At 37.3% G+C, this 27,233-nt stretch overlaps 1 protein-coding gene across 1 annotated transcript; it reads right to left on the reverse strand.

Annotated features, from left to right (window-relative positions):
* Positions 1–649: 649 nt before the first annotated feature.
* Positions 650–27,233, reverse strand: LOC136853517 (glutamate receptor ionotropic, delta-2-like). The gene is made up of 9 exons (XM_067129182.1): positions 27,098–27,233; positions 25,458–25,863; positions 25,147–25,285; positions 21,570–21,702; positions 19,564–19,829; positions 8,638–8,782; positions 4,019–4,244; positions 3,390–3,659; positions 650–3,227 (listed from the first exon to the last, which is right to left on the reverse strand). Exons 1-9 carry the CDS (start codon positions 27,210–27,212, stop codon positions 2,576–2,578), a joined length of 2,352 nt encoding a protein of 783 aa, XP_066985283.1. The 5' UTR covers positions 27,213–27,233; the 3' UTR covers positions 650–2,575.

Raw genomic sequence — 27,233 nt, forward strand, 5'->3', positions numbered from 1 at the left:
GCTTTTTAGAATGAACTTAGGTACTTGGATAAGATAAACTGAGGCAAAGGACATTAATCTGGATTTAGGACACCTTTTAATTTCCTTCTTAATTTCCTTCAAACATCTTGTGCAAAATGAGGTTAAGAGTGTATAGACCTGGGCTAAAATCACATTAATATTATTTTTCTAAGTTGTACCAATATAGATTCAAGGATGTTTCTGGACACAATATTTTTACTTTTGCAATTACCCTACTATAAGACCAATCAATCAAATGTAATATTTCACTTAGAATTGGCCCAAAAAAATAATGCTCTCTTTATGAACCCAAGTGAAAAATCATGTGGGACTGATTGGCCTTATAGTAGTATAATTACAAGAATTAAAAATATTTTATCCAGAAAAATATCTGAATCTGCATTAATACAAATAGAAAAGGAAAATAACATTACCATAATTTAAGCCCAGGTCTGTATACTGGACCTCATTCTGTCCAAGATGTTTCAGAGATTGAAGAGAGAAACAAGATTATCAGAAACCCAGATTAAAGTACTTTGCCTTGCCTTGTTTTATACAAGTACCTGAATAAACTCTAGACTACTGCTCTTCACATCAACCTTTGTATGCATAAAAACGATTATATGCCCCCTCAAAGGTTAGATTTCTCATCAATTAATTCCAGGAAGTAGTTACATGTTCAAGGTGATTCCCTAGAATGTATTCAGCCAGACTTTATCTTACGTTAAGAATAACCTTGATAAGGATGGTGTTTCTCAGAGTATCCCAGGTTGGCTGTGCACATAAACTCTCTGTACTTTAAAAATCCAGGGATAATTTTCAAGTCATTACAAATTGTCTCGTCACTGTGCCAGCCTTCCGGGACGATACAGTACTGAATTGAATTGAACTGAATTAATATCCATCAAGCACACCATACGGTGCTTTGTTATGCTATTTATATATAATAAGTGTGGTAAAAGTTAGTGATTCACATTTGATGAAGAATGTGTATTTGTTGGGAAAAGTATATTACAATTTCTATGGAGAAGTGTTCTGCTTCGGTCAGAACACCTTGAGGGCGAGGTGGACGGGGAAGAGAGGTTAGGCTGGGAAATGCTGTTGCATGCAACTGTGTGTTGAGGGCAGGAAAGGATTATATGGGATACTGAAAGAGGGGAATCACAAGTTGGACACAGTGTTGGAGGGGATCCGTTCATCAAGTGGGAGAGCATTAGATTTGTAAGACTGATATGTAGTCGTGCAAATGCTGTTTCCCATCGTCTTTTCTTATGGCGTGGGTTTAACTGCACCGAGCTTGTTATCTGAGATTTTAGTCCAGAAACACTGCCAGCAACTTAGTAGGTAGTTACAGAAAAATGGAATATTGTCTGAATATGGGATGGTTTTGAAATGCGGGCATCCCAACAAAGTTGCAGAGCGGGACAATGAGTCCACTTGCTCATTGCCTATGATACCCACATGGCTCGCAGTCCAGCAGAAGCAGATTTGCTTTTTCCACACTGAAATGTGATAAAAGCCATCTCAAATTTCACGGACTATACGGTGTGTGCAGGTAATAGATTGGATAAGAGTTAAAGAGTTAGCAGAGTCTGTGAAGATAATGAAGGATGATGAGGGGTAGAATAGTTGTTTTATTGCAAACAGAAGAGCACATAGTTCTGCCTTAAGTATGCTTGCCACTGGTGGTAGGAGTGGTTGTAAAAGTTTGGTGGGGAAGACGACAGCTGTCCCAGTTCCTTTAACGGACTTGGAGCCACCTGTGTAGATCGGGGTGCGATACAGTACTGAAAGTGGTAATGGCTGCTAATAAAATATTCAAAGTGACAGGTTGGAGTGTCATCTTAAGAAAGTCTCTGTTTAGAAGGAAGATACATAAGCAGCTCATCTGCCAAAGTAGGATTTAATAGTCTTTCCTTTGGGAAAATTGGGGTTCTCATGAAATATCAGAGGTCCGGTTTAATTGCTTTTATACCAGAAAGGTAGTTGAAACGCATATCTGTACCTGTATCAGTTAGACAATAGTTCCCGAGTTGTACTTTGGGCAACACGAATTTAGCATCTTGAAAATTTCCACCTTGGAAAATGGGTAAATTTACTGGATGCTTCAGTCAACTACATAAGGACTTGACCCATTAGCCTCTTGTGTTAATTCAGCTGATGCCAACAATTTTAATTCTTTGAATCAATGTTTCAGACCCTGGCAAGATGAAATTCTTCTTTTGTTCTGCTCTTCACTGTACAATAACATACTGGTATCATTTAGAATGAAGGATGCCTTTTTTGAGTTGTTATCATAGTACTGCATTAGAAGTGAATTAATTATTTTATTTCCTTTTCTTGTATTTTGAAGGTGTTGGGTTAATCAAGATATCTTCATTATTTTGAAGCCTAAAGTTAACTGGGCTTTTAGTATGAAGTTTCACTCTTCCACCATGGTGTAAGTGTTTAGTTTTTGTGTTTGCCAAGTATATTAGCCTTGAAAGTGCAGCCTTCTAATTTACCAGTCCTTCTTTCTACTTTATTTGTACTGTCTGTTTTATCATCTAAAAGGAATGATTGATTTTTTAACTTTTCAAGTCTCTCTTTCCAAGCAAAGGTTAACATTCTGTGATGTGTATTTTTTTCTGCCAACTACATTAGCAGTTACCAAAGTGCTGCTGTCAGGTTCACTGTCTACTATTTTAATTTTGCATTCTGTATCATCAGAAATGAAGGGCTGATTATTTACCTCCCTAATAACCTTCATCTCAGAGTAGGTCAAGTTTTCACGCCTTGGGTTTTCTCTGTCAAGTCTATTAGCCGACTTAATACTATTCACTATTTCATTTCTAAATGGTGTATTTTCCTTTTCATAATTGGAATGATGTGCCTTTTCTAACTGCGAACTGGATGAGTTTAGTAAAAAAGAATTTCTAAAGTGGTCCTCTTTTAAATCAAGGGTTTTCTTTGTTTTAGCCTTGTTTAACTTGTCACCTTTGAAGATTTTCTTAACTGCACGAACTATAACTTCTAGGCAGAGAACAGAAGATGCTATTAGATATCCAGCCCCTAATATTGTAAATGAACTTGAGAAATCAGAAAGATTTAAATTACGACGAGAGTTTGTATCTGGAGGGTGTGAGTATCTATCAAATACCTGATGAGGATGAAGAATATAATGCAAAGTAAGTGCATTGCTCTCCCACTTCTTCACCAGGCCAAAGCAAGCCAACCTTTTTATGTATCTGAAAATTGAAATAGGGACAATTGATTTCTGTATGGGAAAATTATTTATAAATGAGAAGTGTGATATAGCAAAAAAAAAAAATATGTCAGGGATTTATATTTGAAGTGGATATGCAAAGTTTTCAATAACAAACTATGTATACACGAAGCATTTGACTTACTTATCAATGACAGGCTTCCAGGGTGTTCCCCACTGAAATGCCCAGACTTCATATGATGCCCCAAACCTTTCCTGAACAAAGTAAATGTTTTTAAGGGGCCATTTAGAAGTATGGTATAATATGGAAAATGTTGAGCCCACATACACAGCCTCATTGTTGATGACTTGTTCCTTTATGTAACTGTCAATTAGATTCACAATCAAATGTTTACTTGAGACATAGTCCTTCAAGAAGTGTGGGAGAGAGACTGCTTCATCTGTAGCATACATCCTGAAAAATAAAGAAGTTCAGAGCTCATAATGCAGTGAGTTTTTGCATTTATAAGTTTACAGAAGACATGACTGATGCTGCAAATATTAGCATTTGAAGCTAGAACTTACCAAAAAATACAAGTGAAAAGCTAAAATGTGACAAAAAAATATGGAACAAAAGAAAGTATAAATATTAAACTAGAAATGGATTGGGATTTAATACCATGTATGAAAAAAAAAGGGCACTTGCATACTTCCTTCATCAATTATATTCAGCTTAATTAGAAGCTGAGAAATGGGAAAGATAAATAATCATGGACCTTAATGAGAAGAACAATATGTAAAGGAGTAATTTTGGGCTTCAGATGTGATACTTACTGTCTATTTGAATTTTTGAGTTGCTGTATTGAAGTGATGTGATGACCATCTTGCGGGTAAAAGACAAATGACATGAGTCTGCTAGTGTACACTGTTGTGAGTACAAGCGCCATTACCCACCAAAAATACAGAATAAGTTGACAGCCAGGTACATCAGCAATTCTTGGTACTGGCTGGTTAACCAGTGGTCGTGTTAACCAAATCATTGTTGAAAACATGTCTGCATCTGACATTAAATGAAAAAACATATTAGTTGATGGACCAGATAAGTAAACTCTAATCAGAATAATCTCTTTCTCCACAGGACTGCAACAAACACATCAAGAAAGTGATAAAATATTGTAGGAAACTTCCTGTTTACAAAGAGAGAATATCAGACAAAAAAAACATACATGCACTGTAAAGAATGCAAAAGACAAGAGATGAGACTACAAGCGGTCAGAAATGAAGATTAAGGAGCTCAGGTGGTGTTCACACAAAAGCTAAAAAAATATATATATAGGCAGTTCGCAGTTAACGGCGATCTGGTTTTAGTGCTTGTCTAGCATCGAAAATCGGCAATTTTCAGCGCCTAAAATCGTGGAGTTCCACTTATCAGCGCTGATATTGGGTATTGGCGCTGATGCATACCTAACCAAGGCCCTGATAACCGAAAATCAGAGCTTTTCAGCGCCAATAGGCCACAAAAAGCGCCTAAAATCGCCAATTTTCGGCCTGCAGAGACAATCACTTCAGTTCCGTATTTAAATCTGCTGAGGAAATGGCTACTGTTCTAGATCTTGCAGTGGAAGTGCCACGCACATCAACTAAGCAGCAACATAGAGGGAATGTTAAAATTTCATTGCCATATGACCACTACACAGTCAATGTCTTTTATCCTTTTGTTGACTATGTTCTATCAGAAATGAGAACAAGGTTTCCAAAGGATCATCCTGTTCTCCAACTTCATCAGTCATTTCCATCTGTGACTGAAAATCTAAATACTGAATCTATTGGTTTTTCAGCCAACATTTATATTAAAGATCTTCCAAACCCAACTTCCCTTCGCAGTGAATTGATAACATAGGAAACGAGGTGGAAAAGCAGCTTGGCCCATGAAAGACCATCCACTACAATTGCTGTTTTTAAGGCATGTACACAACTGCCTAATGATGAGTAGCTTCTGCAGTTGCTAGCAACTATATCTGTGATGACCTGTTGTGTGGAGCACTCATTTTCAGCACTAATGAGAATAAAAACGGACATAAAATCTACAATGAGTAAGGAGCGGTTGGAAGTGTTGACACTTATGGAGATTCATAATGATGTTACGATAGATGTAGACAAAGTGATTGAAGATTTTGCTAGGCACATGAATTGTCGTTGTCTTCTGATTTAAGTGATGTGTCTTCATTGTTTTATTTTCAGTATTCAGCATGCTGAAAGTCTAGATTTGCCACTGTTCAGCAACTGTTTATGTTCCTCTTGTCTGTTGTGATCAGATACAGCATTATTTGCATGAGTAAGAGGCCACAATACAGAAGAAAAAAATTAATAAAATACTGTATACTGGTTTTTTTATTCCTTGTTCTGCTAAAAAAAAATGTGTGGGTATTAAGTGCCTGTATATTGAGATATGAAAGTGATGTGTAATGAGATATTATCTTTGATCTTAAGGGAAAATATAAAAAACTATTATTATTATTATTATTATTATTATTATTATTATTATTATATTATTAATATTATTCCACCAGATGAAGCACTTAATACTAGTTCTTGGAGGTGTCAAAAATATGTGCATCAAAATGCCTCTAAAATTGGAAAGCAAAAATCTTCCAGGGGAGAGGGGCTCACAGCCCACCCCCGCAACTGTAGGGGCTTGCTCCACTGGCCTGGTTCATCTTCCACAAAAGTGTCCCCCCCGGCTAAATTCCTGGCTACAGCCCTGCACAAAACAATGGTACCTCCCTAATTGCTGACAGTGTCTACATGATTGCTCTATACTCTCCTATGCTGGGTGCTTCTTTCAATATTGTAGACTAATATGTTGCAATTTATTATTTTTACCTGCAGGCAAAAAATAATGTTTAGTCAGAGGCTTTTGGTACAGGTAACTGATAGGAAATGAAAAACTGAGACAGCCTTGAAGAGCATTTAAAATCTTGACTCAATGTGTATGATTCATCAAGATTCAAATCCTTATTTTAGGTCTTTGGTTATGGTTCTCTGTCAAATGTGGGTGAATGGAGCTGGTGTTGTAGCGATCTGCCAGAACTGTGGCAATATAACCAATGTAACAGATTTAGAAGGTTCCCAATTCCTATTGAATGTGTAAATTTACATACAGTGTATAACATGGTTATCTATTCTTTTTGATGCACACAGGAACTATTCCTCATTTCCAGAGACAGTAAAAGGTCCAGGTGTATGCATTGATTCTTTTTGATTCTTTCAATCCTTCTTTGACAGTAAAACATATCAAAAAGTCCTGATAGCCATTGTTACTTGAAAGTCGTCAGATTCAGCTGACAAATGTCAAGCTACTTCAGTGAATTAATTCATTGTTTACGTAAGCAGACACGACTCAAGATTTGTAGGCATCACTCCATTCCCTTTTAGCATCAAGCATTTTTCAACACTGGTGGTTTGCAGTACACCCAACATGAAACATAAACACATGAGCCTGAAGTTCCTGATCATTGTTAATGGTAACAGATACACCATTGAGTCACCTTGCCTAGATGGTTGGTTTGGTGAGCCTAAAAAGTTGACTATAAAAAAGGGGTCTAAAAAAAGGAGTCACTATTAGGCAAAGACTACTAATTTATTGAATAGAAAACACTAGACAATCATACTTAGAAGATTTTTTAAAACTACAGCTGCTTCATCCTAAGAGTTTTATGTTTTTGGTTGGATTGTCTGTCTCTGTCTTTTAGAAGCATTCACTGGGTGACCCATAACAGATGAAACTTCCATTGGTTACTGATGAAGATTAGAGGAATTTTTGCCAAGAGAAACCAAAACAATCTACAGTACTGTATATCAGTTTTCACAAAACTCATCTAAAGAAATTATGTCACCTAATTTTATTTTAATTCATTCATAAAATATAAGGCCATGTACATTATAAGTGAATAAAATTTTAAAGAAAAGAAATAATTAAAGAGGGCACTTGAAATTAAGATTCATTTGGGACAAACAACAAAACATGCCACTGAATGAAAAGTGGATAGTCATACTTTACACTCATTTAATTTAGTGCAGGCCAGAAAAAAAATTGAGGAAAATGAATGCAGTCTAACCATGAAGGGATACTTTTGCATGTCATGAAAAGTACTCTACTTATGAAAGTGTTATATATCATGGGATGAAATATGACTTTGTTTACAAGTAACCAGCCACTGGCTAGAGATTTACTAATAAAATGAAGCAAGGTATAAAAAGTCTGTACAAAATCAAAACCCAAAAGATTTGAAGCTAGGGTGTTTAACTTTTGTGATGACCTCCAGTAAACATCAGTAAAAAAAAATTTCTTGAAGGCTTGCAGTACCTAAACCAAAATCTAATGTTTATAAGGAAGCATTAAGACAAACTGAAACCCTGTGCCACCTTCCGACAAGCTGGTGCACAAAATTAAACTCGACCTAACCCAACTAGCTAACCCAATTCAAACTAACCTAACTCAAACCTAAATTGCATTTTCTTTACTGCCTACTTGAAATATCATTGAATCATATCTGATTCATGCCTTTATATAATTCTAAACCAAGAGTCATGAGTTTTCACCATGTTTCTCATCTGATGAGAGACTTCATCATGAGGCTACCCAGGTTCACAGTTGTAAATCATGGGCCTTTTTAAAGAATTGGGAATAAAATTACAATACCTGTAGATTAATAAATGAAGTTTTGGTAAACAGCAGCCTAGGGAGCCAGAATTTTATCCTTTGCTCTTCAACTGGCTACCTAGCAATTACGTAGTCCCTCTGTACTATTTTATTTCTTTTGAAGGAAATGCTCTTTTTGACAGTAGATGGCACTCAATAAAATCTTAGAATGAAACCTTATAAGCACTTAAGAGAAGAATAGGGTAGAGGCAGTCCCCGGTTCATGACAGGGGTTGCATTTTTACGCCGCGTTGTAAACCGAAAATTGTCGTAAACCGAAAAATCATTGAAAATCGTCAAAAAACCTGAGAAAATCTTACTTTCAATGCTTTGGGTGTACTGAAAACGATGTAAACTATTTTTCTATTGAGTTTTTCATCAAAAAAACCTCCAAATTTTGATTATTCTGCCATTTTAGAGCCATATTTCTTCCGTCGGATCAGTGTATGACGCGTCGTAACCCCGGAACATGCGTCGTAAACCGGGAAATAATTTCTGATGAATATATTTGAAAAGCATCGTAACCTCGGAACGTCGTAAGCCGGACCCATCGTAAACCAGGGACTGCCCGTATATGGTTTGGTGTCCCTAAAAATTAGATGGCTCTACATTTTTATAAGATTTCCTGTCTTTTTTTCATTAGTGCTGTAATCTTGTTGGATTTTTATTCCTGTACCGTGCAATTTATAATGCGTATACATAGAACAGTTATTTGCATATAATCAAGTGAAAAAACATGAGAAATACCTACAATGAAAAAGAGGAATCACTGCAGTCCCTTTTACAACCCAGTGGAAAGCAATGGTCATAGCAATAAGAGACAATGCCAGTGCCACCCAAGTTCCTGTAGTGAAAGGACTCACTACAATACCTACACGGGTGTCTGCAGCCGTCATCTGTAAGAGAAGTAAACATATGAAAGGCAGAACTAAAAAGGTTTATGTTCTTTCACAATATTATGAGAATTTAGTTTGATAATTTTGGTTGTAAAACATATAGTAAATCATTCTATTGCATTCTCAGGGTCCTATTACTGTGGCCAACCTTTTTGCCAGGCAGAAAGGAGGTTTCAGGAGTTATATAATCCATGATTGCATGCATAACTGAAAGTATAACATTTCTAGTCAGTTGCAGAGACTACCCTACTTCCAAAGGGGTAAGGTTCCTCATCAAAGCTGATGGTTTGTATCCCCACGGAAACAGATAATACATTTTTAAAGGGACTATCAGCTTTCCTATTCCATGCGGCCAGTTTCTTGACTTGGTCAGCATCTGTGTTCACTGTACCATTTTCACTTTTAATGATGAATATTTCCAACAAAAAGCTGGTGTTTCAATGGGTTCACCGCTGTCACCAGTTTCAGCAAACCTGTGCATGGAGTTCATAGAAGTTGAAATATTAAAGAGAAGTAACCCAAACTAAATCTGCTCTGTGGGTGAGATATGGAGATAATATATTTGTCATTTTTTACGGTGACAACGTAGCTTTAGAATTCTTACTGAATACTGCCAACAACATTATTGATTCTATAAAATTTACAGATGAAAAAGAGGTTGATGGCAAGATTTCTTTCTTAGATGTTCTAATTCACAGGGATGTAAACAGTAACTCTTTCAACTTTTCAGATTTAAGAAAAGCTACTAAGAAAGAAAATTAGATTCATCATTTTTCCCACCACTCACAACCAGTTAAAAAGAATGGTATTATCAGCTTTGTTTTAAGGGAACTTCGTATATGCGACCCCAAATTTTTAGACAAAGAACTTTCTCATGTCGTAGACACCTTTAGGTCTTTAAAGTACCGAAGCATTTCACTACTAACGCCATCAGCCAAGCTAAAAGGAAGTTTTATATGTCATGCCAATAAAGAAATGAACAACAAGAAACATTAGTTTATCGTTGACCTTTGATGAAGAAGTCTCAAAAGTAATACCAAAAGGATATAGAAATTTTTTTACTTAAAATAACCTTGGCAAAAGCCCTTACCAAGAACAAAGACAGCAATAAGAGAAACAACGGTGCTTACAAGGTTCCCTGTCATGATTGCAATGGTTGTTACTACAGGGAGAGTGGTAGGGGTCTGGATGTAAGATTAAGGGAACACCGAAGGGCCTGTGATCTTCATGCACAGGGTAGCACTTTGGTGGCTCATAGTTTTAATTTAGACCATAGAATTAAATGGGATGGTGCACGAACTATTTTTAAAAGTGATGATTCTCACGTACGAAGATTAATTGAAGGTGCTGCTATAAACATGGGAATATCTTTTGAAGATAAGACATTTACAAATGAAGACCCTTTTATCAGCTGGTTTGCTGCCAAACACTACATATAACATTTTAATTTCGAAACTGATGCTGACTGTGTGAACCATGATGCTCTGCTTCCTCTTCCCCTCTCTTTCCAGATAGCCAACGTCCCTGTGGATGTTTATGGCACCTATACAGCACAGGCAGCTGCAACATCACAAGTTCGAGGATCAAGAAGGTTGGCGCAATTGCCCGCTGAACTTGGAATAAGCTAGCAACACCTGAACCAGCACTTCCGTGATGGGCTGTTATCTTCTTGCCCCGCCCCCCATTTTTAAAAGCTCTTCATAAGAAAGCTACCCTCTCACATTTTAATGTTAACACTGATGAAGAACAACGTTCAGGTGTTCGAAAGTCTGCTTGTTTATTGTACAGTTTACTAAATAACTGTGGATTTTTATTACACATTACTATTATTGTTATTATTATTATTATTATTATTATTCAAAATAAACACTCATATAGATGAAAATAAATAACTTAGCATACATATAAATACTGTATATGCATGCAAAAGCAGCAATACACATTAGAAAAACTAAGATATGCCTAATACTTTCTATTCTGAACTTCCTAACAACAATATGAATAATACTGCCATTACACCATTCCATAAATAACTTACAATTGATTGCATTCTGTAGATTATTATCAGCAACTATGCCAGTGCTGGCAGTACTATACGTCAGTGTGGCACCACAAGGGAATGTGGATACTGATGTTTTGAAAGGCCAGTAGTGCACACTAGTTTTTGGAACTTTGGGTGAATGCACTGAGGTCCTTTAGTAAAAAGTTCCCTGGTAAAGTAGTTTAAAGAAGAGAGCCAAACAGGATATCATCTGGCAAGGTCTAAATCCTATTTAAGACCATTTACACAGGAGACTACTACTTCGACCAATTTGGTACAGTAGTCACCTGATACCCAGGCAAGATAATAATATTCAAATAAGAGTAGCATGAAAGATCTGAAGAGTCTGCCACAACTACTACAGTACTAACTTTCCAGATATGGGAAACCTTATTAACATCTAGTTTTTTTGGCAGCATTTGATGATAGGTATAATGCCTCATATCAAACTGTGGTTCTTAGGCTTTTATAAGTTTTTTCTCATCCCTTCTACTTGTCAGCTTTCTATCTTCCTCCATGGGTTTACTTGGGTATAAAATTATGAAATTACATGATAGTTTTCAAAAGTTTCAAATCCATATTCTCTCTCTCTCTCAACATTCTTACTTCTTGTTATTCTCTTCTTATCTTAAAGCAGCTTCTCTTCTTTTTTTTTTTTTTTTTTTTAACGTTAGTTTAACCAGACCACTGAGTTAATATTAACTCTCCTAGGGCTGGCCTGAAGGATTAGACAAGCTATTTAAACTCTGATAATTTAATTAAACCTAGCGACATATGTTAATCTAAGAACTAATTAAGTTAATTAGGAATATATTACAAATTATTCTAAGAATCTTATATTTTATCGTATAAATGATTAAATTTAAGGAATTTTAAAATATTAAAATGTGAAAATTTGTCATTTTTTGACAGTATATCTTTAAAGGAATATCTTCTAAATAAAATGTCTCTTTTGATTCTATATTTTGGACATACCTTTAAAATATGCTTTACTGTTATTTGTATATTGCATATTTCGCACATAGGTATAGGGGCATGGGGGTTACTCATCAGGTAACCATGTGTCAGTTTAGTGTGACCAATTCTTAGCCGTGTCAACATTACTGAAAACCTGCGGCAATTCTGATAGGATGATGGCCACGGGTCTACAGTTTCTTTTATTTCTCCTAATTTATTATTAAGATTGCTTTTCCTCCAGTTATTTTGCCATTTCTTCTTAATCACCGCTTTACTGTATCTAGTATAATCTTCTAATGGTAATAATTCTGCTGATATTGGGAGTGTTCTAGCCTCTTTTGCATAGGTGTCAGCTTTTTCATTGCCTTCTAATCCTATGTGAGATGGTATCCAACATAGAGTAACAGATATCTTTTGCATTTTCATTTCATGTAATGTATGTCTAATTTCATTTACAATTTGATTTTTTGGAGTATAAGAGTTTATTGCATTTATTGAACTTCTCTTCTACTCACACCAAAAACATCTTCTACTCACACCAAAAACAAAGCTCATAGAGAAAGAATGTGAATGAAACAAGGGAAAAAGGGGACATTTTAACTGTCACCATCACATACTCAACAACTCCCAAGCACTGGGTAGTTACCTCACTGGCTTACCAGCATGACAGTACAGTATTGTAGTCTAAAGTTGAAAAGTATAATGCAATGTTGTCACTATCAGAACTTTAGCCATGCTAAACTGTCTAGTAGGTGAAAGACAGAAGAGAAACTGGAAGAATGTTAATTGATGTAATAAAGAGCAGGGCACATGCAAAAAAGAAATACGGTACACATAGGCTATGTGACTTATTGAAAGAATCATATGTAATGAATCAAGACAAAATGTTCTGGATACAGGTACAATAGTAACTTTTGCCAATGTGATTATAGGGCAGGAATTATTTCAAAAGAAATGAGAAGAGAACCAAAGACATCCTCAACGTCAGAAGGTCTCACGAAAGACTAGCAGAAAAACCCTTAAATACCCCCCATAACAGCAGCTCTGTTCATACCAGATACAAGAATGAAGAGAAAAACTAAGAAACAGAGCAAAATTCCCAGGCCATTTAGTATCAATAAATACTTATCCCCCAATGTATGGGAGCACCAATCATAACTAGTACCTCTGCCTATTTGAAGAATGGTGAAACACTTGAGGCCAGCTGTTCTCCAATGACAATGTCCATTAGTGCTCATCCTTTCTGGAAGTTGATTCCATGATACTGTCCACCCCAAAACATTATTAAATATCTTCCTTACTGGAAGACATACAAGATTTATTTGTTCCATCCATCTCAAAGGGGATATAGCCAAGATACCTCATTGTAAGAAAGTACTAGCTAAAGCCAATAGAGGCTGATTTCTGTGTCACTTGAAAAACAGCCGTCAAATCCTCAAACTGTCAACAAGAAAGAATAGGTCCTAAAATCACTGAAGGGAACCTTCCCCCTAAAGGATTCAAATATCCTTATAACTCTCCTTTCTGATTACATGTAAGTTGCAGGGTCTAAAAACTATATGGAACAAACAATAAAATGTGAAATGACTTAATTCCTATTTCAATGTGGGAGATAAGGATTGGAAATTCTGGCATCCCTTGTGCAAAGAAGTATCTACCAAACCACTCTTCTTATAACTGTAATATTGATAACTGTTGCATTGACCAAGTCTTCAATCTCACTTGAAAGTAATGGCCATACAACTATTTCTTGAAATAAATTACATAATTTTTCTTTAATTATCATTTGGATTTGCCTTCATCACAGATAACTTCAGGCAATCTGTAAATAAACTTCCTGCACCATTCTTCATCTTGGGAGATCCTTTCTGGATGATGTAGCCAGTAACCAGATGCACAGAACCAGCCTCCCTCCATAATCAGACTCATACACTCAATATAACTGATCTTCCTATTCACAGAAGTGACTCAATCACTGATACACACACAACGAGATAAGATAATGACAGTTACTGAAGTGACCTCTTCCTGATTATCAACAAAATCACTAAAAGCCCTACAGTCCAAAGGCTACCAAAGTGGTATATAAATCAAACTGACTGGATTCAATTTTTAATCTTTAAAAGATGGTATTCTCTGATACAGTACATATGTCTTCTGTGACGGTATCCGAGTTTTGTTAATCTGCAACTTGTTGAAGTAACATTTGGACTAACAACTTTGAAAAGTTCTTTCATCTTCTGTCTGGGCTCCATCTGTTAGTGCAGTGCCAGATTGTCCTTAAGTGGAGGGAATGACATTAAGAAAGCCCTACTCCCAAATTTATCACTTTTCCCTCTTTTTATTTTAGATTAAGCCAGCCATAAACTGGCATGCGCTCTTTGTCAGAGTAACCTGTAATTGTGATATGTGTAAAATGCTTCCTGTAGATTGACAAGCCAATTTGCTATGACACCTATAAGCAGGTTTAATGTCTCCAAAGGTGCTAACACTGAATGTTCCCCATAGAAAACCTGTTGTCACATCTAGTAAAATTTCTATGTATAGACTGCATTTTGTATTCCCCATCAAAATGCATAACCTCCCACATCATTCTGTTAAACCAAGCAACAAGAAGTGTTTATCCGCCACAATTTATGTTACCTGTATAGAGTGGTGCTAAAAATGAAGAATCATTTACAGTAAATAATTCTAGGCCATATTTCTACATATTAATGCTGCAACTTTCCTTACCTTAGACTGGAAAAATTAAGAAAAATACATGGTGAATTTATAGTAAAAAGCCACTTATTATAGGGAACTATGACAAGTGTTTGATCCATAGACAATGAATAGGAGGAAACAAGACAGCACCATACAGGAAATCCTTATAAAGAGCCTCTTTCTATTAGAAAATCTGAATCACAATTAGGAATGCTAGGAATTTACTACTATTAATGGTTCAGAAAATACAAAAGGTTTTAATTTGGAGAATAAGCGATAGAATGAAAGGAAAAGAGAGCTTTCTACTGATCTGGAAATGACTTAGAATATGCTTTTTCATTAAACCTAGAAAATACAGCTCATTGCATTAATACAATGCCTTTGTAATATACAATAGTGGAAAAGATGGCCACATAAGAATTATGTTGTGCACAAAGTATATAACATCTATATTTCTCCAACTTAGTTTAATAAAATAAACTACCAGTGCTACACACAAAATTAAGCAGAAGTTCACTGAAAAACTCATTACTGTACTTTATATCATCACCAATGCTATGAAATGTTATAACAGGAGTAGAGGAAAAAAATGAAAATAGATACAGTACTGAAATTGGAAATAGATGGTAATCCTGCATGGGTTCAAAATTTTATGAATCCCTGTTGTTTAAAAAAAAAAAACAGTGGCAGAGATACACAAAGAATAAATCACCTAACTGCCAGAGGTCTATGGGACTCTGGCAGTTAAGTGATTTATTCTTTGTATGTCTCTGCCGACTGTTTTTTTAACTGGCTGAGCTTAACAAAATTTTGAAACCATTCAGAATTACAGTACCAGCTATTTTAAAATTTAGTATCTACTGTATTTTGATTTTTTTATCTTCACTCCTGTTATTTAATTTAATTTTTCATAGCATTGGTGATGATACAAATTACAGTAATGAGTTTTTCAGAGAACCTCTGCTTAGTTTTGTGTATAGCACTGGCAGTTCATTTCATTAAACTGAAGCCTGTCAGGGCAAGAGCAGATACCCCTTGGTGGTGTCTTCTGAAGTGGGGTTGTCTGAGTAGAGATGGTTTTTGGGGAAGCATTCTTGGGAAGTCCACCAACAGATGTAGGTCGTCCAGGAACCACTCCCTCAGGGGCTGTGAAGGTCATGGTTGCAATGTGGCGTGCCTGGAACTTGTTCAAAAGCTCCCTGATCATGCTGAAGGATGGGAAGGTGTACAGGTCTAGATTTGACCAATCTACAGTAGTAGCATGATGTCCGTGGCCCATGCAAGAGGCTCTGGGGCTGGCAAGCAAAACAGAGGAAGACAATGGTTCCTGGAGGTGGCAAACACATCTATCATTGGCCTGCCTCACAACTTCCACAGATCTAGGCTAAGGCCATGGTATTATCTGCGTGCACCACTACTGTCTTGTTGCAGACTAGGGAGGAAAAACTCTGAAGGCCTAGCTGAACTGCCTTCATATCTCTTACATTGATATGTGAACCCTGTTGATCTGGGGTCCATGTCCTAGAGACTTCTTAATTGTCTAGCAGGGGTCCCCAGCCTATGTCTGAGGCGTCGGAAAAGAAGTCTAGGTCGGGGTTCAGAGGATGAAGGGACTTCCCTTCTGACAGCCTTTCTTCTGACAGCCACCACTGCCGATCAGATTTGATCTCTGGGGTGATTGGAAAAACATGACGGTCCAGCTGTGTCTTTCTGTTCCAGTTGGCTTTCAGGTAAAACTGGAGAACTCATTATGTAATCTGCCCAGTCTGACAAACATTTCTATGGAGTCTAGAGTCCCCAGTAGGCTCATCCATTGTTGAGCCAAACAAGACAAAAGGGCTAGAATATTCTGGACTGTCTGTTGGATATCCTCTTGGGAGGCGGAAAAGCCGAAAAACCCGAGAGTTTAGTATCATCCCCAGATAGTGGATTTCTTGTGAAGGGGTCAACTGGAACTACTGAAGATTTATAAGAAGGCCCAGCTCCTAGGTCAGAAGAAGATTCTTGTGTGCCCTCCATGCACTTGTTCTTCGACGAGGATCAAAGAAGCCAGTCACCTAGGTAAAGACTGACATTGATCCTTCCTATGTGGAACCGTTTCGAAAGGGGAACGAGGACTCGAGTGAACACCTCAGGGGCTGTCGAAAGGCCAAAGCAAAGGGCCCAAAACTGGTACACCTTGTCTTGAAAGACAAACCTCAGATATTTTCTGGAAACTGGATGAATTGGGATATGAAAATATGTGTCTTGCATATCTATGGTTACCATCCAGTCACCCTGGTGAATGGATGCAAGGACTGACTGTCTCTTCTCCATCTTGAATTTTGACTTCAAATGACTGAGGGCGCTTACATCAAGGACTGGTCTCCAACCCCCTGATGATTTCAGTACCACAAAGAGACGATTGTAAAACCCCTCCGTGCTGGTATTCTAAACCTCCTCTATGGCTCTTTTCTGGACGATAGAGGAAACTTCCTCCAACAGGGCTGAATGTCTCTTCGAACCTACCAAGTACGCTGTCAATGTGATGGGAGAAGTGACTAATGGGGGCTCTCCAAGAATGGGATGACATAACCCACCTTCAAAACATTGATGATCCAGGGATCCGCTCCTCTTACCTGTCACTTCTCCCAAAACTCTAGAAGTCTGGCTCCTAGAGGTACATGAAGGACTTTTGCCTCACTTTTTCTACACTAGCTTGGAAGAGCTCTTCTTGATGGTCCTGGATGCAAACCAGACATTTGTACGGGACCTAAATGGCGTTCGAGATCTCCCTCCAAGAAAGGGCTGTTGCTGGAGGGGGAGGTGGTCCTATATTGAAAAGAAGATGAGTCCTTGGGGCACCTAGAAGACTGGGTCAACAAGTCTTAGGTCGTCTCCTGCAAGTCTGAAGCTATTTACTCCACCATGTCTTGAGGGAAGAGATGATTTTTGTCCAGGCAAGAACATCAAAGCTGGAAGTAAAAGGGCACCAGAGCTCTCGTTTCTCTAGTAACCCAAAAGTAACGAGGCAGAAAGCTCTAGAGAGCCATCTCTAACGGCTCTGTCCGCACAGGACAAAACCACAAGCCAGACCGAGGCAAAATCCGCAGCGAGATCTTGACGGTCCTCGATTTTCTTGGCCACTGTGCCCACAAACCAATCAAGGAAATTGAGGACTTCAAAAACTTTAAACATGTCCTTGACTAGATGATCCAGTTCTGTGGACAAAAACATAATCTTGGCCGACAAGAAAGCAGAACAACGAGACGAGTCGATTAGACCATAGAAGTCCCCTTGGGAGGAGGCAACAACTCGCAAAGGAGTTTCTCCGGTCATGTAGGACAAGTACCTCCTGCGAACTAAGCAAGAAGGAAAAACAAAAGATGCTTTACCCTGTTCTCTTTTGGTGGAAAGCCAGTCTCCCATCTCCTTAAATGACTTCTTAGAGGAGGAGGATGAGAGGACCATCTTGGCATGTCCTGTCATCTGGCTGGTTCCTCATTAAAAATGTCGAAGCAGGTGAAGACAGGGCAGCTGGGGGAAAAAGGAGGGAAAGTTTGCCATCAAGCACCACAATAAGGCAGCATATGCTGAAGGAGCAGCAGGTTCTTAGTCGATCTCTTCTTACGAGAAAATCGGAGACAGGATGTCATTCTGAGCAGGCTTAGGAGCAGGAGGAGCTTTCTTCAGTAAGTCCCTAACTTGAGCTAACTCTCATTTAATAGGAGCCACAGTAGGCTCACCAGGGTCCACAGGCCAAGGAGACGACACTGGAGGTCCAACTGGAGGAGGCGAAGGAGACTGCAACCTCTGAGAAGACGAAACAGGTGATGGGTGCCCAGGAATAGGCACCGGGCCCTCAGAAGCTGGCGCCGGGTGCTCAGGAGTGGGTGCCAGGTGCTCAGGATGGGGGACCAGACACTCGGAAGCGGATGTCGAATGGCTGAGGGGGCAACTACCCGTGGGCAAACCCCATCTGCCTCCCTTGGACATTTGGTATGTCTTCTCCCAGGTTTGGGAGAACAGGACAGGAACCTTGGTCTAGGAGAACCGACAGGACGAATAGCCACCTCCTCCACTTGCACCGCACTATCACTTAGCACTTTTTCAGAAAGCACTTTTTCCATAATCACTTTAATGGAAGCTCCCAAATCAGCAATGGTACTTACAACTAGATTAATTTTCTTATCAAATCTAGACTCGAGACTGGTTTTGGTGTAGCCTCTGAACTAAGAGAGCGTTTTTCGGCTCTACATGCTGCTTTCCTCTTTCTGTCTCTCTCTAACTTGTCTAAATGAGACTTAAGAACCTTCCACTGCTTATTATCCCAAGCTGAACATTCATTACAGGTTTAATCAATACAGTACTACAATCTTGCCCCCTATATTTAGTACAGATCGTCTGAGAATCATAGCAAGCTTTAGTTTGCCTAGCCTTGCAGATTAACTCACTGCAATAGCAAATACTAAAACTACTTGAATCAGACATAATTCTAAATAATCTGTTGAGAACTAATCAAAATTATAACAATAAACTGCCTATAACCTGAGCGCAATCAGAACAAAACAACGGTACTTCACTAAAAATTAAATAACAACTGGAAATATCCAACAAAGCTGCTGCTAATGGCGTGATGTTAACACCATGACAAGCAGAAACAAATTGAGTAATGGCTGCAAGGTTGTTCCTGATAGTGGGTGGGGCTGTCGCCTAGATAGCAACAAAAAAGAAGCGCTACTGCTAAATTAAAAAAGTTGCCGCACGAAGTAGATACGTTAGCTATGTACAGTAATTACTTGGTAAGTTACCCGAATGAAACTTTAATCTTTCCTTAGAAAAGTGGTAATGAAATACATGAAATAAAGTTTATATATTTAACAAACCATGCAGACAAGGAAGTGTGTATCTCTGAAAGTTTGTGAGCTGAAAGTCTGTATGTAGAGAACTACCTGCATTACATTAATTTTGCATATTAAATAATGAACTGATTTTATAAAATTAAATTCCAAGCCTTAAAGCTGTTAACCTGACTATGGATCAATGACATGTTAAATTTAAGAAATCAGGAAATGTGTATGAGAATTACTGAATATTATACCTTAAGTAAGGCACCATAGGAGCTCATGGCAAAAGGATAAGAGAATTCAAGCTCTTCATGCTCATCCTCCAGAAAGAGCCTGTTAATGATGATATCCTTCTCTCTTCTTATGACCTGCCCTACAATGGCACTTCGATAATCAATAGAGGAGTTTTGACTGTAGGACCTCAGCTGTAAAGGAATCTCTGCCTGAAGGTTGTAACTAAAGTTTAGTTGGCTTGCCAGAACATCCAACATGCTCTTTGCTAAACCCATTACTCTCCTTTCTGAAAGTAAAAACAGGTCATTTCCTGGTATAGTACTGGACATTATTCTGTATTGTATCTGCACAGTATTCAGCAGCATAAAGAATTTTAGCTTTTAGGCCTATCAAATGCAAATTTTAAGAAATCTTCAAAATAATATTTCAGAAAATCCCTCTTAACACCACATATCCCTTGACACAGGATACGGACAGAATGAATGTACTTTCATGCACTATTAATGTACTGGTCAGGATACTACACTGTTGGCATTATGTTTATATCTTGAGTCCTCTTCAAGATTTTGTGGACTTGGGCAAAATCATTGCATGCACAAAGGGTGGCTATACTATTCAAAGTGTACTTTCCAAATTTGAAAAAAAAAACTCATATTGAGTCTTTAACAAGCTTCGAGTCTGACAAAATCTATTGAGGCTGCCTAGCCAAGTGTTCCAACAGAAATAGAAGACACCTACCTAAAAGGCTAACAACTTGAAAGTGAAAATGTTCCTAAGGGACAACTGTGTTGATATAAGGGCAAGAAAAAAAATAATATGGAAATTTCTATAATTTTCCTGAAACATTTTTCAGGTAAATTGGCCACTTTTCAAGTTTTGTCTCCCCAGTTTTAAAGGAATTTTAAATGTCTATTATAACATACCCAATGTCCAAAATAATGTTGTCATATTACTAGGAATTAGGCTACTTTCAGAGTACTGGCCATATCAATTACCACTCCACATTTGATAAACCCCTTTTTCATCCTTGTATTTCTAATCAGACTTAGTCATCTAGTTTATGCTTGAACACATCTGAAGACATTAGGAGACTTCAGGGATAGTTGAATCGAATATAGAATTTAGGCCAAAGGCCAAGCACTGGGACGTATGAGGTCATTCAGCACTGAAATGGAAATTAACAGCAAAGGTTTGAAAGGTGTAAGTAAGTATACCTTAGTTTTACCAGACCACTGAGCTGATTAACAGCTCTCCTAGGTGTAACAGGAGGAAAACCTCACAGCTGCACTGTGAATCAATTGTTAGGAGAGGATGGAAAGTAAGACGGAAGAAAGAAAATACGAAAGTAGGTACAGTAAAAAGAACGAAAGGGGTTGCAGCTAGGGGCCGAAGGCATGGTGCAAAAGATCTTAAGTAAAGCCTACTGTGCACCGCATGGGGTGCACTGATGGCACTACCCCACTACAGATTCTGGGTTAATGATATAAGTACTTCCGTCTAGGCTGCTTACACCTCCTGGGTAACCAGTCACCCCATAATATAGCAAATGCACGTGAGAGATGTACAGTGAACCCCCCGTATTTGCGGGGAATGCGTACCGCAACCCGCCCACAAATAGCTAAAATCCGCGAATACTTAAAAACCCCTCTACAAACATTTAGAACTGCCCATTTTGATAGTTTAAACACAAGAAAAACCCTGTAAAAATGCTTATACCTGAATATTTTAATAGTTTTATCACAAAAAGTGCATTTATTCATGAAAATTATATGATAATACAGTAATTAGTGAATATTTCTCAGTGAAAAATACCGCGAATTGGCGAATTTTCCACAAATAATGGGTAGATATGTTCCCCAGAGAAACCCGCTAAAGCATGAGTCCACGAATCGTGAGAACGCAAATATGGGGGGTTTACTGTACTGACTGTATTTGCACAATTTTCTTCTAGTAATGGATAAAGTACAATAAACGATTATGGCAGCATTTTAAGGTATCAAGCATTATATTACAGTATTATGCTTACCCGCATGATCAATATTGTACAAAACTGGAAAATCATCAGTGAAACTTGCTACCTGAAGAGTATAACCATGAAAGCTTTGGAATCGCTCTGGGAAAACTTCATCATAGTGAACTGTTTTAGCTGGATTCCATTCCTAGGGAAATAGTGGAAAAAATCTGACATTAGTTACAATATACGTCAATTTGCAGTGGTCTTCTGATATTATTAAGGCTGAATTTTTTAAATTTTTCATTCCACATATAAGAACAATTACTACAGCTTGGTTAATTAGCCTATACCCCAGGAGTCTTGGATAGCGTGTATGTTGCTGATTATGTCATTGTGTATGTCTCTGGGCAAAAGTGGTGAAGTCAAGCAACGAGTACAGTATGTCTTTACTGACATTTGCATGTACAAAGTACTGTTTTTTCATTAACTATATATACATTATACAGTATACTGTATAGTTCTTAACTGAACGTTTTGATGGATGCTCCATTGCTGTGTTTGGCTGTGGATGTAACACGCCCTTGCTATTCTGGCACAAACCTCAAGTATGTAATAATTCCTGGAAGCTTTACACTTTGGTAATATCTGTGTTAGTGGCTTTCATCTGGTCTGCCTCATTCAAGTAAATTTTATCAGTGTCTGACAAATGCATGATTGTATTATCCACAGCCAGGTCCAAATAGCCATGTTAACAACAGAACTGTACAATACAGTTTATTGTAACATGCATTAATTCCTTTTTCCTTTTAGTAGACAAGCAGAGTATCTACCTATGGTATTTCTAATTCATTATTCTTAAAGATCATGGTTTAATTTTCTGAATACACAAGCCTAATATTTAAACTTCTAAGTTGCTAGCAAATTATTTATATTTTATGACGACTAACAGCTAATTACAACACGTTCTGACAACCAAGTGTACACAATTTAAGCTTGCAGGATTGGTGGTTTCAATGATAAATTACTAGTATGCTTGTAATATTATTTACTGTACTTAGGTAATAATAGTTTTGCAATAATCTACACAATTCTGGATTTGCAATAAATGCAATGTAATAATTCCTGAATTTACAGTATCACTATGGCCTTCAGTAAAAATGTGGTGTTACTTAAACACATGGACCTGTTGATGACATTTTCATAGTCTGAGAGAGCCCCATAACACAGAATAATAATAGTTCAGCAGTTAAAACTCTCTTTAGGAACCCATTTTTCATAATTACTTTATGTACTACCAATAATCATAACTTCGAAGTTTCACTACAAAACTTCAAGTTTCCTTGAATTTTGTGCTGTCATTCTAGAAATATAAATTTTTACTTCTTTAGGTTGTAAGTTTTGAGTGTCAAAACAAAAAATTTATCAATAGGTTGTAAGTTTTGAGTGTCAAAACAAAAAATTTATCAATAGGTTGTAAGTTTTGAGTGTCAAAACAAAAAATTTATCAATAGGTTGTAAGTTTTGAGTGTCAAAACAAAAAATTTATCAAATGTTTTGTAATAACTTAGAAAACATGAAAGGTATGCTTTTGTTTTTTTTTTATGAATGCACATCTTCATATAGGAAATATACCTGAAATATTAATTCAATAAATTTTTACTTCAAACCATAATTATTTGAAAATATGATTTTTGCATATTTCAGAGTGTTCTAAATGTTTCTGACATTAAGTTTGGTAGCAAATTAGTATGTTAATGATACTGAAAAACATCCCATAATTATGGGAACCACAGTAGAAAGCCAGGGTGTCTGGGGTATGGGAAAACACAAAACGAGGCAAATACTGGGGTGAAGTCTGACCTAACCTTGGGAACCAGGTCTTTACCTGGCCTAGGGGTTTGCCCCTACCCTTGGCTAACCTAACCTTTTGCACTGCAAATTAATGAGCAATGAGGATGCAATCTAACCATGGACACTGACTCCTTACCCAGATGGGGGGTTTTACCCCAGCGGACTCCCCTAACTTAACATAGCCTAGGTTAGTCATGGTTTCTTTGGTGCAAACATGTTACTGGTGTTCCTTAGATTATAGGCCACAGATGTCCATATAAATTAGCCTTGCAGGCCTAGTTTTAAAAATATTGCATCTTTCATATCCTACAATTTTGGGGGAACTCCCATTTTTGTGGGGGGGGGAATGCACAGCAGGTGAAATATAGATGTATTCTAAGGTAATTCTAAGTCGGCTGTCCGCGGTGAGCTAGACTATGGCAATTGACGTTTTCCTATGTTATTTTACTCGCTTTACAAGAATTTAAAGTAATATTTTGTCGGCCGGCTGTAACTAAGCTGTCATTGACCTTTGAAGATTACGCTTGAATTGCCTAAGGCAGGTAGGTCTAAGCCAGCATTCCGCAGCAATCCCCCCACCCTCCATAGCTAATACGGCAAAATTGTAACCAGGAAACACCCCTAAAAATACCAACATAACGTACCCTAGAGTTGTTTACTGGTTACAATTTTGCCGTATTAGCTATGGAGGGGGGGTGGGCTTGGCGCGGAATGCTGGCTTAGACCTACCCTGCATTAGGTAATTCAAGTCATGTAGTCTTCAAAGGTCAATTACAGTTTAGTTGCAACGGCCGACAAAATATTACTTTAAATTCTTGTAAAGCAAGTAAAATAACATGGAAAAACGCCTATTGCCACGGTCTAGCTCACCGCGGACAGCCGGCTTAGAATTACCTATTCTAACTTCCTCACGATGCTTCTACAAGCTCTGATTCTAAATATGCTAAGGTGAACTTTACTGAATGTTTTCAGAGTGACACAAATTAGGTTAGCAATGACTTGGTCATCTATAGCCTATAAGCCTAAGAACATAGTTTTTTCAAGCAAAGCCTGAATTCTAAAATTCCACTTAGCCTATACTACTCGAGGAAACTTAGAGAAAAAAATACGCAAAGCATTGTCCATGTGCCCACATCTCCAGACGACATTAATAAAGCACACGATGCGCAAGGGCAAAACACAAAAATCCTGTCGAGGGTTCCACTTGCGCACACAAGTTGACAACTTGACACAACAACAAAACCAGACACAAAACAACTAGGAAGTACAAGTAAGAAACGCGGTACGCCCAAGTGAATATCACCATTCATAGTAAATATTTCGGTGACCGTAAATATGAGACAGATTTATAAAGTCTAAAAAAATATTTATAATTCTTCTTAAATAAATTATTACCAAGGTAAAGTTTTACTTTAATTAATATTCAATCCTCGTGAGACAAATTTTCGCATACTCCCGCGATCTAATCACCCTTAGAAAATGTACCTTGGTTAGTCTGGTGCCTCGCCGTTTTCTTTACTTCACGCCACACTCAAAGAAAACATTCATCTCTATTTCTAAAGTATAATTACCAATTTCCACCTGGAGTGTGCTAGAATAAAAGGAGGTTTGCAATAATTTGTCTTTTGGATAGTAAATGCCAGAAAGTGTTAATAACTATTTTTCGATAATTTCTCGAATTTTGGACATCAGCAAGTTCCATAAACAGCTCAGTCACATGCATCTTTTGAGTCACCGTTATGGTAAGAAATATAGCCTACAAAGTACACGAAAAACATTTCCAGTAATCCAAACTAACCCAGTACTGGAAACGTGTATCCACAGCAGCAAACGGGTTGAAGAATATAATGTCATAACGAATGGATTCTCCGCCAGGTGACATCTTCATTTGTAGAAGTGAAGATTTGTGGACTTTACTTAATGTTATCAAAATATTCCTAGAAAAGAAAATACCACCTGGATAAATATATGACGTTATTCGCGCTTGCAAAAACATAGCATCTAAGATTATTAAAATAAAACTTGATTAGAACAAAATCACGATGAAATATTTAACATGACAGGATAATAGTATAATATACTGTAGTTCCTAAAGGTAGGAGAACATACCTTACGCACGTATGAGGCTTCAAGTTCACTAAAAGCAAAGGTCCTTTAGTCCACCTTTCCGGCTGCGATGTAACAAATTTCAGGAGAACACTGTGATGGTAGGACAAGATCACCACTTGGTTTTTGCTCTCATTCTGATGGAGGTTTAGTTCACCAAAAACTGAATATTTTCTGGGTTGAACGTATCCTTTCATTGATATTATACGGATGGATGGGCATCCTGGTAAATCAGGATGCAAGGAATACTTTTCCTTAAAAATAGCATTTGAAAAATCGAGATCTGATTTACACAGAACACTCAGGAGATGGAGGGATTGGTCAGATTCATCATGCAGGAGTTCAACTGACGAATCAGCGCTGAATACTGATCTGAAGAGCTTTGCAATTGCTAGAATATGTGCTGAGTCTGTAAAATAAATTACAGTATATGAGAAGCATTTTGTATGTTAGGAAAATACGTGTTTACAGGAACAGTTATAGAAATGTTTATATACGTAGGTTTACTTAAAAAGTAAGTATTTCACAGTTCCAGAAAACAATTTTTCAGTTTCATTACCATTAGGTGATCTTCAGATGCTAACAACACTCCAAATTTTATATCAATATCTAGTTACTATTCTTTCCCTTGAACATTGCCAATTCCCTCATATACAGTTAATAATTTACTAGTCTTTCTTGCTCATGAAACAAACCGATAGTGGAAAAAAAAACGATAGTCTCCAAAAGAGTAATACAGACCAGTGTTGCCAAAGCGCGGAGAAACGAGTTTACAGATCTACTTTGAACTGAATAGATTACAAAAATATCAAAGCAGGTAAAACCCCAAGTTCTTGAAATCAAAATTTGTAATAACCTAAAGGATGACTTAAATTCCAAATGACCAATGATGACTGTTAAGTTCGTGGTAATGCAAATGAAATTTAAATGTATAAAAACTCAAGCTCACAATGACGTAACTGACAACTTGAGTTCAAGCACGCACAAAACAACCCAAATACTGACTTGAGTTAATATTCATTTAAATGATGATTCACGTTCCTAATAACCGATATGTCAAGAGATCACACTGACAAAGTTGATGTTTGGAGTTCTAAAAAAAAACACGAATGAAGTCCTGAAATCAAAACATTAAAATGATGTCTTCAGATGCATTCGGGTCGTTTCGGCCGTGAGTCGTTCGGCCGTAGTACCAGCCCCTTGGGGATGTACGTAAAACATGAAATAATAATGGTAAACACCATAAACATAACGGTAAATACCATAAACATAACGTCTTCCATTGTTTTGAATGTTACGGCCGAAAGACCAGGACCGAAAAAGACCAGGACCGCTTCAGATCACAACTTAAAAAGGTCTTAAGATCAAGGTAACCCAAATAATATTTCGAACCCTCAATAATTCAATGGATAGTTCAAGTTCACACTGACCTAAATTACACATTTACCTCGCGATGACTCACATGATAACAGGAATTCACGATGACACAATGGACGATTTAAGTTCACCTGAATATTTTGAAGCTAATTTGTAAAACAACGTCCTATACAAGCTTTTAGACTTTACTGTCTATTATTGAATAAAATGAAATTATTAATCACACAATTATCACTAATAAGATAGAAAAAATAAAATAACCTTACCACCTGAGTACGGAGGATGTAAGTTCTTTGGGAAATATGAAGAAGATAGAGTGATGAAATCGAAAAACACGAACATCGTTATGCCAAAAGATATACGGAACCGTTTATACATCATTCTGGGGTATCCTGAAAAAAA

This window comes from Macrobrachium rosenbergii, chromosome 27 (assembly GCF_040412425.1).
Source record: "Macrobrachium rosenbergii isolate ZJJX-2024 chromosome 27, ASM4041242v1, whole genome shotgun sequence".
NCBI lineage: Eukaryota > Metazoa > Arthropoda > Malacostraca > Decapoda > Palaemonidae > Macrobrachium > Macrobrachium rosenbergii.

What these genes read in the sequence shown, in the direction of transcription:
- LOC136853517 (XM_067129182.1), bottom strand. Translation starts at nt 27,212, where the DNA reads ATGATGTATAAACGGTTCCGTATATCTTTTGGCATAACGATGTTCGTG. An exon ending in GTACAATATTGATCATGCGG is followed by an intron (nt 19,830 to 21,569) that starts GTAAGCATAATA and finishes TTTTACTTTCAG; the next exon opens with AAAGGAGAGTAATGGGTTTA. An exon ending in CCTATGGTGCCTTACTTAAG is followed by an intron (nt 8,783 to 19,563) that starts GTATAATATTCA and finishes CTTCTCTTACAG; the next exon opens with ATGACGGCTGCAGACACCCG.